This window comes from Gopherus flavomarginatus, chromosome 3 (assembly GCF_025201925.1).
Source record: "Gopherus flavomarginatus isolate rGopFla2 chromosome 3, rGopFla2.mat.asm, whole genome shotgun sequence".
In the NCBI taxonomy this organism is placed as follows: domain Eukaryota; kingdom Metazoa; phylum Chordata; order Testudines; family Testudinidae; genus Gopherus; species Gopherus flavomarginatus.
In genome coordinates this window covers 224,075,637-224,088,812 of record NC_066619.1, presented here as the reverse complement: position 1 = coordinate 224,088,812, position 13,176 = coordinate 224,075,637, and the positions used below count along the sequence as shown (strand labels likewise).

At 40.2% G+C, this 13,176-nt stretch overlaps 1 protein-coding gene across 2 annotated transcripts in view; it reads left to right on the top strand.

Annotated features, from left to right (window-relative positions):
- SORBS2 (sorbin and SH3 domain containing 2) overlaps positions 1-13,176 on the top strand; it is a 240,325-nt gene that overhangs the window by 200,244 nt on the left and 26,905 nt on the right. For both annotated transcript variants that reach the window (XM_050947268.1, XM_050947269.1), the window contains 4 exons: positions 1,909-2,000; positions 4,329-4,375; positions 6,293-6,407; positions 6,503-6,631. In XM_050947268.1, coding sequence (XP_050803225.1) covers positions 1,909-2,000; positions 4,329-4,375; positions 6,293-6,407; positions 6,503-6,631 — 383 coding nt within the window. The remainder of the gene's footprint in view (positions 1-1,908; positions 2,001-4,328; positions 4,376-6,292; positions 6,408-6,502; positions 6,632-13,176) is intronic.

Below are 13,176 nucleotides of genomic sequence, written 5' to 3'. Positions count from 1 at the left end.
GGTAGAATGGCTCAGTAACCCTCCCATTGGCTACTACTGCTTTGCTCCCCCTTCAGACACACACACAAAGGTGACCCAAAAGAGCAAGGGAAGTTCAGTGCCCATTGTATGGATTGGACAGAAATTCCATAATACTGATAGATGTGTACAATTTCAAAGCTATTTTGTGTAACTGCTAGGGTTGCTTAAATAAAATGACCACCAATCCAAACCTTAACAGATTGGAAATTCACAACTTAAAAAATAACCGTTGCATATAATGGCTTCAGTGACGATGCAGGACCTGATATGATGAAGATGGAAGTATTGCAGTGACACTCAGTTCCTTAATATATAGTATACAATGCATGTTAGCAGGATGTTCCATTGGCCTCGTACCCAAGCTGATGATAACCAAAGCATTATGCTAATATGTGCTTCATTCCATGCTATGTATTGTGGGACCAATTGTGTTTCTGTGAGGCATAGCTGCACTGAAAGAAAGGGAAGAGAATACCTGTGCAGAGGTCTCTGGTGTCATGTCATAAAGAATCACAGAAGGCCTTCTTATATCTTAGAACAAGGAACTTTAGTGAAATAAACTAAACTGTGTTAATCCTTAAGCTGCAGTGTTTGCTCTGCTCCACTGCAGTGTTTCTGGCCAAAACCTTCTCAGTACCCTTCCTACCTGGCTTACTACTATAGTTTTAAAGATACAGTGCATATATCCCAACACCTGGAGACTTTATGCCTGTGCGGGGAACATAGGCCCACATTCAGGAAAGTACCCCTAATCCAGGAAAGCACTTATGCATGTTTAAGGGATTTCCAGAATTGCCACAATGTACCTGCTGCTGTGAGTAAGTTTATGATGGGCAATTAATACACCTTTCCACTCCCCATCACTTCTCTACAAACCTCCATTATACATCAGTTGCCTTAGAGCTATGCTTTTTAGAGTACAGTACACCAGAGAGCATTGAGATCTCTGGTTTTTCTGTAAGAGTCAAAGAAGTTTGACCCCAAAGTGATGAATTAAATGCTTTCAGTTCTTTGTTCTCAGTAGTACTTCTTGACAGAGAGAGAGGCTGCGTAGGAACAGATCATGTGAACTGAAAAAAGAGAAGCAAACATTATTATTGTACTCTTCACTAGCAGATGTCAATGTGGCACTAGGAAAATACAGTAGCGGAACTCTCATGAGTAAGAGGAGATGGTTCATTCAATCTCCAAAATTTCCATAGGCTTGAAATAATTCCCTTTGTTTTAATTTCACACAAGCAGCCCACAGGACCATATTGAGTGCAAGACTTTCATTTAAGAACTCTTCATTTTATTTTATTTTTTCAAAATTTATTAAAGTAAATATGCACATAATGACAATAGCAAACTGTGCTTTACAGCAAATATGCCACTCAGACTGGTAAGTAATGATTTATACTCCGTATCTTAACATAAAAAGTTATTTTATGACAATAACAGACTTTTAATTTTCCACGTGCAACTTAATGAATGGCTCAGGTAAAAGGGAAATCCATATTGCAGAAAAAAAATCTTGTTAAGCTTTCTCTCATTGTGGCATGCTTTAAACACCATCCATGCATGTAATTATGTGTTTACATTGTTATGACTCAGACATGTTTCTTGAACCCTTCTGTATTTGAACCCAAGATGTATTTGTTTATGTTGATAGTGCAGGAACTATACTCCATCTCTACTGTGGGTCAGATGAACATTTGTGGTAGGGATTTATTGTCTGTTTTTTCCCTTTAAAAAGGATATATCATTAATGTCATGTAATTTTTCTGTTAAAGGGGAATGAAAAGCACTCCATTTCTAGGTGTAGTTTCCCTTTAAATAAAATGTAGCAGCACCGCAGAATTAACTTGCTTCCGACTTAAGATTCATGCAATGACATTTTATTTGCAGTAGACCAGGAGTCTCCTGGGATCTATTCTTCTGCTTTGACTGATGTCGGTCGATGTACTCCACGGGAGAGAAGAGGAATTCCAGACAGAGAGGTAGTTAAACAGGGATGAATAACTGAGCGGCATCCAAAGCCAAAATAGCATTTATGAGACAATCCAATAACATTTACAAGATAAAGTTTTGTGTGATGTTAAAAAACTGTAATGATGACGATCATAGGAGCATTTAGACAACCAGTCCTGAAGATAGGGTAATAGAAATTGTTTTTAATGTTGCATGAAGAACAACATATTTATCTTTCTTTAATGATTAGTACTTAAGATGAAATTGTATTTTCTGCTGATGTTTAAATAGACCAGGACACTCCTGCAGGGGGTCTGCTGATATTTTATGTCAGAAAGGACTGAGAGATGGCAGATGGGACAATAATCTAGAGAAAAATGGCAGTTCTACTGTGAAGGCTCTGATGAAAACCAATGACTGTGCAGGCTAATATACTGAGTAACTGTCTCAGGTGCTTTTAGGGCTGCCAGGAAGAAGATTTCTGCTCCAAAATCACTTCTGTTTTTTCCTATGTAAGAGTCTGTTTGAGTACTTTCAGCACTGTCCCTAATTTCTATGGCAAAATTTTTTAATTGATTATTCTAATTACATAGTGATTGCTTATGCTTCAGACAAAAAAAATTAAAACCTTAAAAAGAGAGAGAAAGCATAAAGGCAGCATGAAATGCCAGCATAGTAGAAGGAATGGGAGACCCTGGAATGTATGTGTGGAATGTATTATTGAGTTTATTTTAGAACTTTTCTAGTTTTAGAACCAAGAACCTCTCCAAACTTTTTTTTGAGGGTTTTTCTCCCATTGCAATTGAGGCGGGTAAATTCTCATAAACCAAACAATGTCTTTAGACCAGAGGTGGTTCAGCTTTTTCATAGAGCCACATTTATACAGAGATTTATCTTGTGTATCATCTTCCCCCTCACTCATGAGTTCACAGACTGACTACCCTGTCCTTCACAATGAGACAGACCATGTTCTCTCCCTCTCACGACATGGGAGACTAGTAGTAAGAAAGTATTTAATTTATTTTAAACTGCCTTTTATTGTAATTTAGTAGCCAAGAACAAGGTGAGTTGGTCACAGGGTGTCAGTCAGCTCTCCTCAGGCAATGAATGGTCATGGGACCATAGCTTAAGAACCATTGCTTTGGGCCAATCTGCTGGTTTAATGGTAGCATATAATGTTATTATCTAGGAGATTTGAGATCAGACCTACTAGGTCCTAGGTTTCATAAGACTACTATTATGTAACTCCTATTGGGAGAAGTAGACTCATAGACTTTAGGGTCAGAAGGGACCAATATGATCATCTAGTCTGACCTCCTGCACAAAGCAGGCCACAGAATCCTACCCATCCACTTCTATAACAAACCCCTAACCTATGTCTGAGTTATTGAAGTCTTCAAATTGTGGTTTGAAGACCTCAAGCTGCAGAGAACCCACCAGCAAGTGACCCATGCCCCACGCTGCAGAGGAAGGCGAAAAACCTCCAGGGCCTCTGCCAATCTGCCCCGGAGGAAAATTCCTTCCCGACCCCAAATATGGCGATCAGCTAAACCCTGAGCATGTGGACAAGACTCACCAGCCAGCACTCAGGAAAGAATTCTCTGCAGTAACTCAGATCCCATCCCATCTAACATCCCATCACAGACCACTGGGCATACTTACCTGCTGATAATCAAAGATCAATTGCCAAAATTAAGCTATCCCATCATACCATCCCTTCCATAAACTTATCAAGCTTAGTCTTAAAGCCAGATATGTCTTTTGCCCCCACTACTCCCCTTGGAAGGCTGTTCCAGAACTTCAAGTAGAGCGGAGTCTAGTTCTTGTTCTTCACTGAAAGAAACTGCCACAGTGTGAACTAATTAATGGGAAAAAAGGCAGGTTCCAAGTGCAGGGACAATGTTCTGCTATTCCTTCCTAATCAAATTGAAAATCACATTTCAGTCTGAAACTATGTAACTACTAATGTTATAAGCAATTCTCAAGATGACTCTCACGGAAAAAGATTAGAGAAGTAGAACATTGCAGAAGTATGCTGACTTTGCTTACTTTAAATATAAAGGTAAAATGTTAAAAATGCCTGCCTAATGTTAGGTTCTTATGTCTATTTTTAGGCACCTACATAAATGGTTTTCTTTTCAAAAGTCCTGAGCACTCAGCAATACCCATTTACTTCAGAGGGTACTGCATGCTTTTGAAAATAAACCCACGCATGCAAGTGTTTGAATATGGATTTAAAAGAAGTGTAACCTTTAGGCACCCATCTTTGAAAATCTTGGTTTATATTTTTACAGGCTAAACATTATTTTTATAATATGATAATATTACATGTAAGTATTAATTACTTTGCTTTTCAGAGGCTGCCAGCTAGAGCTGTATATGACTTTAAGGCTCAGACCTCTAAGTAAGTATTAAAGTTTTGTTAGTTAAGAGTATGTATGAATGCAAGGGCAACCTTTTTAATACCTGTCTCAGACACCTGTCTCAACCAATGGTCAAAGACTGTGACAGTGTCAGCAGTACATTTCTGTTGAGGGATACCAGCCTCAAGAAGCTACCCAGAACTCTGCTCTGCCTAAGCAGTAGCCCATGAATAAGTAAGCTGTGTAAGAAGCCATTTCTTATTTAAAATGTTTGAATGATGAAACACTGATATTTGTTCAAATGTGGGAGTGGCTTTGCATCCTCAGCACATATTTTTACCCTGTTGTCCTGGCCACCAGTCCAGGGGGCTCTGCATTTTAATTTAATTTTAAATGAAGCTTCTTAAACGTTTTAAAAACCTTATTTACTTTACATATAACAATAGTTTAGTTATATATTATAGACTTAGAGAAAGATGTTAAAATGTATTACTGGCATACAAAACCTTAAATTAGAGTGAATAAATGAAGACTCGGCACACCACTTCTGAAAGGTTGCTGAGCCTTGCTGTAGACTATAAAAGATCCAAAAGAGCACCTACATTCCATCATCCATGTTGTCTCATAAGATCCCCAGTGTTTATCCCATTTTTTTCATAAATGAGGGGCTAACATTATGTCACCTAAATTATGCTCCAGGTCTTTAAACTTAAGGGCATCTGGAAGTGTGTGCGGAGTAGGTTAGGGGATGTGGAGCTTGAAAAGTAGAGGGATAATATAGGAGAGAAGACAGTGGCCAAGATTTTCAAGTCACTAGTGATATTGGATACCTGAATTTTGGGGTGTCCAACTTGAGATACTTTAAAGGGACTTGATTCTCAGAAAGTGCTAAGCACTTGCCAATTTGGGCACCAAAACCTGAGCCAACCAAAATCACTAGCCAGCTTTTAAAATCTTGACCAAGATTTTCAACATAGACCCATTTCAAAGGGGTACATTCTGTGAGAATCAGGACAAAAAAAAATAGAGTGGACCAAATTCTGCTCTCATTAATAGTAACATAACTCCACTGAAGTTCATTGAGTTAAGTGGTTGTAAATGAAAATAGAATTTGAACTTGTATTTAAAGAAGAGAAGATAAATTTGATAGGGAAAGGAAAATTATTTCATATTTCTTAGAGTATTACAAACAGTTGAGATCAAAAGCTATTCAAAAACTATCCTGACAATAACTTTTACATTTGAACAATGACATAGACCTCTCATCATGTCTTTTGATGCCCTTTTGACCTAAATATAAAGGACTGTTATGTGCACCTGTATTAGTAATTCACATGAAGATAGCTATTGACTGAATCTTCATGCACAGTAAATGGAATGTTTGTTTATACAGAACATAATCTTGTCCTTTAAACCAGTGAACCATGCAGAGTGGGATGAGTGGGTCAGGGCAGGAGGGTGCCTGAGCCAACTAGTTGGGGTAGAGTAAGGTAATTCATGGAGATATGGCAGGAATGTGCAGTGTAGTGAACCTTTCTGCTTTTATAAAAGGGAGCAACAAAAGGCTCTCCTGTCCACCTATGGATCAGCAGCTGAAGTAGCATCCACACAGGAGGGACAGAAGACACCGAACTTGCATGCAGATCCACATGTATTTGGGGCTATGATGTAGATCAGGCCTATCTCTTTAGTGGACCAAAACCAGAATCCAAACCCAAATACCCCAAGTTTCAGATTCAGATCTGATTCTGAATCCAAACATTGCTGCGTGTGCCAATCTGCAATTTACAATTATTTCATTATATATTACTCACTGGGATACGCAGTATGGCTATGATGCTCCTTCCTCAGATAATTGTTGTTAAATTACATGTGTAAACAGCACTAGAACTTCTGAAGCAATTAGAGCAGCTCAATCACAAATCTGCAAATGTCTGACTAAAATAAATCTGTTACAGGGAACTGTCCTTTAAGAAAGGAGATACTGTCTATATCCTCAGGAAAATAGATCAAAACTGGTATGAGGGAGAGCACTATGGAAGAGTTGGAATTTTCCCAATTTCTTATGTTGAGGTTGGTCTGTTGTTTTAATTTCTGGGATTAGTTTTTAAAATAGATGCACAAATTACATGGAAATAATGCAAAAAAAATTCATGTTCTCCTTTCAGAAACTTTCTCCCCCAGAAAAACCACAGCCTGCCAGGCCACCTCCTCCAGCACAAGTTGGAGAGATTGGAGAAGCTATTGCCAAATATAATTTCAGTGCAGACACAAATGTGGAACTATCATTGAGAAAGGTAACATCTAGAGTTATCTTCAGTGAAAAACATCTACACTGAATAACTGTTTATAAATAAACATCTACACTGAATAACTGTTTATAAATAAAACTTAAAAACTTGAATGTAAATGCTATTGTTTCACCTACTCTGAAATCACAGAAGGGTTACACACAAAACAAAATACTACTAGTGGGATATTTGCAGAGAACTTAATTAACCTTCTTCGCTTCATATCTCCAGGTATCTATCTCTACGTTTGTGAAGTGATGTAAATGTGTTATGCAAAACAGGTAATTAGGTTGTACTTGCCTGATTTGCACATGCAAACATCAAGTTGCATGTACAAATCAGGTAATTGGGTGCCTAATTGCCCAAGTTGCATGTATATTATCCATCTACACATTTTTCAGTTGCCTCTTTCCTCAACCACAGTTGTGGGGCCTGCAATTTTATAGGTGCACCCACTGTTCTGGTTATATAACAGGAGATTTTAAAACTCTGATGGCTTGTCTATGGACATTTTTGGAAGCCCCTGTGACATACTGTGGATTACGCAAGCCAATAAGGAGTTCTGTCACAGTCTGCCTTATAACTTTGGGTTCCTTAATACTACTCTGCTATGACTCAGAACCCTGACAGCCTACAAATAGGTCTCAACCCTGGCTTCCACCAGCCTACTTACTCTTTGCAGGATGACCTCAGCAACCCCTTCCGATCCCAAGTCCCCACAGATCTGTCTCCCTGCATTCTTAACTACAAGATACTCAGACTTTTCCTCTCTGGTTTGACACCTCTGAAGGAGTAAAACCTGCCCCCAGCAATCAGTTCACTTTGGTGCACACACTTCACACTGTTTGCATACCAGAGACCTGCTTGGGGTAAAAATAAAGAAAACGTTTATTCAGTAGAAAAGTCAAAGATTAAATAGTAAGGGAGAACAAACGAATACAAGTTGCACAGAAAATAAACAGGAAGACACAATCTCAGGCTTTACGCTTCTATGTTGAAGCCAAACAGCAAATGAAGCCAAACGGCAAAAATTAAGATGTCTGTACACTAATGCGAGGAGCCTAGGGAACAAAATGGAGGAACTAGAGCTACTGGTGCAGGAAGTGAAACCAGATATTATAGGGATAACAGAAACGTGGTGGAATAGTAGTCATGACTGGAGTACAGGTATTGAAGGCTATGTGCTGTTTAGGAAAGATAGAAATAAAGGCAAAGGTGGTGGAGTAACATTGTACATCAATGAGGAGGTTAACTGTAAAGAAATAAGAAGTGATGGAATGGACAAGACAGAGTCTGTCTGGGCAAAAATCACACTGGGAAAGAAAGCTACTAGAGCCTCCCCTGAGATAGTGCTTGGGGCGTGCTACAGACCGCCGGGATCTGATTTGGATATGGATAGAGACCTGTTTAATGTTTTCAAGGAAGTAAACACTAATGGGAAATGTGTGATCATGGGAGACTTTAACTTCCAAGTTATAGACTGGAGTACAAGTGCTAGCAAGAATAGTAGGGATCAGATTTTTCTGGATGTGATAGCTGATGGATTCCTTCACCAAGTAGTTGAAGAACCAACAAGAGGGGATGCCATTTTAGATTTGGTTTTGGTGAGCAGTGAGGACCTCATAGAAGAAATGGTTGTAGGGGACAACCTTGGTTCGAGTGATCATGAGCTAATTCAATTCAAACTAGATGGAAGGATAAACAAAAATAGATCTGGGACTAGGGTTTTTGATTTCAAAAGGGCTAACTTTAAAGAATTAAGGAAATTAGTTAAGGAAGTGGATTGGACTGAAGAACTTGTGGATCTAAATGTGGAAGAGGCCTGGAATTACTTTAAGTCGCAGCTGCAGAAATTATCGGAAGCCTGCATCCCAAGAAAAGGGAAAAAAAAACATAGGCAGGAGTTGTAGACCAAGCTGGATGAGCAAGCATCTCAGAGAGGTGATTAAGAAAAAGCAGAAAGCCTACAAGGAGTGGAAGAAGGGTGGGATTAGCAAGGAAAGCTACCTCAGTGAGGTCAGAACATGTAGGGATAAAGTGAGAAAGGCTAAAAGCCAAGTAGAGTTGAAACATGCAAAGGGAATTAAAACCAATAGTAAAAGGTTCTATAGCCATATAAATAAGAAGAAAACAAAGAAAGAAGAAGTGGGACCGTTACACACTGAGGATGGAAAGGAGGTTAACGATAACCTAGGCATGGCCCAATATCTAAATAAGTACTTTGCCTCAGTCTTTAATAAGGCTAATGGGGAGCTTAGGGGTAATGGAAGGATGACAAACAGGAATGAGGATATGGAGGTGGATATTACCACATCTGAGGTAGAAGCCATACTTGAACAGCTTAATGGGACAAAATCAGAGGGCCCGGACAATCTTCATCTGAGAATATTAAAGGAACTGGCGCATGAAATTGCAAGCCCGTTAGCGAGAATTTTTAATGAATCAGTAAGCTCAGGGGTTGTATCGTACGACTGGAGAATTGCTAACGTAGTTCCTATCTTTAAGAAAGGGAGAAAGAGTGATCCGAGTAACTATAGGCCTGTTAGTTTGACATCTGTAGTATGTAAGGTCTTGGAAAAAATTTTGAAGGAGAAAGTAGTTAAGGACATTGAGGTCAATGGTAATTGGGTCAAAGTACAACATGGTTTTACTAAAGGTAGATCGTGCCAAACCAACCTGATCTCCTTCTTTGAGAAGGTGACAGACTATTTAGACAAAGGAAATGCGGTAGACCTAATTTACCTCGATTTCAGTAAGGCATTTGACACGGTTCCACATGCGGAATTATTAGTCAAATTGGAAAAGATGGGGATCAATATGAGAATTGAAAGGTGGATAAGGAACTGGTTAAAGGGGAGACTCCAACGGGTCGTACTGAAGGGTGAACTGTCAGGCTGGAAAGAGGTTACTAGTGGAGTTCCTCAAGGATCGGTTCTGGGACCAATCTTATTTAACCTTTTTATTACCGACCTTGGCACAAAAAGCGGGAATGTGCTAATAAAGTTTGCGGATGACACAAAGCTGGGGGGTATTGCTAACACGGAGAAGGACTGGGATATCATACAGGAAGATCTGGATGACCTTGTAAACTGGCGTAATAGTAATAGGATGAAATTTAATAGTGAAAAGTGCAAGGTCATGCACTTAGGGATTAATAATAAGAACTTTTAGATATAGATTGGGGGTGCATCAGTTGGAAGCAACAGAGGAGGAGAAGGACCTTGGGGTATTGGTAGATCACAGGATGACTATAAGCCGCCAATGTGATATAGCCGTTAAAAAAGCTAATGCGGTTTTAGGATGCATCAGGCGAGGTATTTCCAGCAAAGATAAGGAGGTGTTAGTACCGTTTTATAAGGCACTGGTGAGACCCCACCTGGAATACTGTTCTGGTCTCCCATGTTTAAGAAGGATGAATTCAAACTGGAACAGGTTCAGAGACGGGCTACTAGGATGATCCGAGGAATGGAAAACCTGTCATATGAAAGGAGACTCAAAGAGCTTGGCTTGTTTAGTCTAGCCAAAAGAAGGCTGAGGAGGGATATGCTTGCTCTTTATAAATATATCAGAGGGATTAATATTAGGGAGGGAGAGGAATTATTTAAGCTAAGTACCAATGTAGATACAAGAACGAATGGCTATAAACTGGACACTAGGAAGTTTAGACTTGGAATTAGACGAAGGTTTCTAACCATTAGAGGAGTGAAGTTCTGGAACAGCCTTCCAAGGGGAGTAGTGGGGGCAAAAGACATATCTGGCTTTAAGATTAAGCTTGATAAGTTTATGGAAGGGATGGTATGATGGGAGAGCCTTATTTTGGCAATTGATCTTTGATTATCGCCAGATAAGTATGCCCAGTGGTTGGTGATGGGATGTTGGATGGGGTGGGATCTGAGTTACTGCAAAGAATTCTTTTCTGAGTGCTGGCTGGTGAGTCTTGCCCACATGCTCAGGGTTTAGCTGATCGCCATATTTGGGGTCGGGAGGGAATTTTCCTCCAGGGCAGATTGGCAGAGGCCCTGGAGGTTTTTCGCCTTCCCCTGCAGCGTGGGGCATGGGTCACTTGCTGGTGGATTCTCTGCAGCTTGAGGTCTTCAAACCACAATTTGAAGACTTCAGTAACTCAGGCATAGGTTAGGGGTTTGTTATAGAAGTGGATGGGTAGGGTTCTGTGGCGTGCTTTGTGCAGGGGGTCGGACTAGATGATCACATTGGTCCCTTCTGACCCTAGAATCTATGAATCTATGTTAGCTAAATTCCATTTTCTAATACAAGTTACCTATTGCCTCTGCGATGTTTCCCTGCATAAACCCTGCCATAGAGAGGATCCAGTGTTTCATCACATCACCCCACTTAGATGCTGGACCTCCATTTCTGGATAGCTTTCACTTCAAACCTCTTACTGTTGAACAGGATTTGCAGGGTTGATGGGTTTGTTTTTACTTCTTCTTTCTCTCAGATTATGGTAATTCATGGTTACAAAGTGCAGGGAAACTCTGTGTAAACGTACACACTACAATGTTCCTCCCACTACATTGCCCTGGGAAATCCACCTCTATGAGAGGCATAAGGCTTAGGTCAACATAGTTTGTGCAATGCGGTGTCTGTATAGATACTGTGTTACTTGCATTGCTTGTTGGCTGTCAGAGTGGCTGACAGCCAGAGCTGTGAAATTAGCAAGAGTGTCAGTTTCACTGTTGGTAGGGTTCCTTTTTAAATTGAGTGTGGCGGGGGTAGGGGGAAGTGAGGGATGGCGGATGAGGGAAGGCTGTTCCAGCTGTGAACCCCAGCAGTGCTGAGAGCCCAGGCTGTGGGCTTCCTGCAGAACTCCCAACTGGAGCCCAGCTGCAGCCAGGGCTCTCTGCTCTCCACACTGCTCCTCTTAAGTCAGTGCAAGCACTCCTGGTTAGGACACGTGCCGCTGACAGAAAGAGGGTAGTGTGCACATGGAAAAAACACAGGAATTACTGCAGTGGCTGTAAGTCGGCCTGTAGTGTAGTGTTGACAAGGCCTGAGTTTTCCAAGGCTGGGGATTTTTTCAATTTCAGGTTATGGCTACACTTGCAAGTGCACAGCGCTGCCCCGGGAACGCTCCCGCAGCAGCGCTTTGAAGTGTGAGTGTGGTCGCAGCGCCAGCGCTGGGAGAGAGCTCTCCCAGCGCTGCACGTACTCCACCTCCCCGTGGGGATTAGCTTGCAGTGCTGGGAGCCGTGCTCCCAGCCTTGCGGCACTGTTTACACTGGCACTTTACAGCGCTGTATCTTGCTGCACTCGGGGGGGGGGGTGTTTTTTCACACCCCTGAGCGAGAAAGTTGCAGCGCTGTAAAGTGCCAGTGTAGCCAAGCCCTCAGTGTCTTCCCATTAACTTGAATAGACTACCATTGTCTTTCCCTGACTTGTACAATGCTAGGTGCTTGGAGCTAGTTTCATGTAAACAATTAGCCTGAGAGGTGCCCCTCCCTGCCTCCTGGCTTCACCCCACCCCCCGTTGTGAAGTGATGCTATAGTTGCATCCTAGCTACAATGTAGCTACATATAGTTACAATGTTCTACATATACATAACCTGTATAAATATCTCCTAATGGCCATCAAGTTCAGAACATTACATGCTTTCATAAAAGATCTTACTTGACATATAATTAATTATACACTATAACATTGTATGCAACCACTTCAGTTGCTTATTCTTTTGGGGTTCAGACACTTTTTCCCTTTGGGCTGTCTGGAATCTGAATGTCACAGCAATATATTAAATAAATACTATTCCATAATTCCAAGTTTGAATCTCATATTATTGTCACACACTTGGGTATTATTTAAGAGGTTTTATTATAATACAGACTTGTGCTGTTTGGAATCTACTATCATGGCTGTAAGATATTTTGTGCAAGTTTCTAATTAAAGAAATATTTCTTCTTGGATTTAACGCCAATATTTTCTTTCTAATTGTAATACTAATTCGTGCTGTTTCAACAACATATTGTAATTTACAGTAGGTATTCTTATACATAAGTCTACAAATCTAACCATATTTATGGAATAATTCCAAATTAGGCATAGCAAGATATTAAATATTAATGTATTTCACCAAGTGATACATCTTTATCATAAGATGTTTAATCCCCAGATGATCTGGTGATGAAAGGACATTATTCATACACAGAACAGAGAATACAGAAATATGGATATTAAAACATCTTCCATGTAAAACCTACTACACTGACTAGTAAAGCAAATGTAAAATTTCAAACTTTGGTTCTTAAATTTTGGTACCACGAGCCATGATTAGCATCCAAAATAAATGATAGTGATATTCATAACCCACAAGAAGTGACTGGGAGCTGAAGAGTGCTCAGTATCTCTGCAAATCAGTTGTTTATCCAGATACTTAACGTGAGGTATGCAGGCTTGAAAACATTGCCATTAGGACTATTCAAACAAAACAAGATTTTGTACTGGTAACACACAGAAAAATTTGTATCTATACGGCAATTCTGCCTCAATCACACTTTCCTGGTAAAAAAAGACTGATGCCAGATGGTCTGGTAGG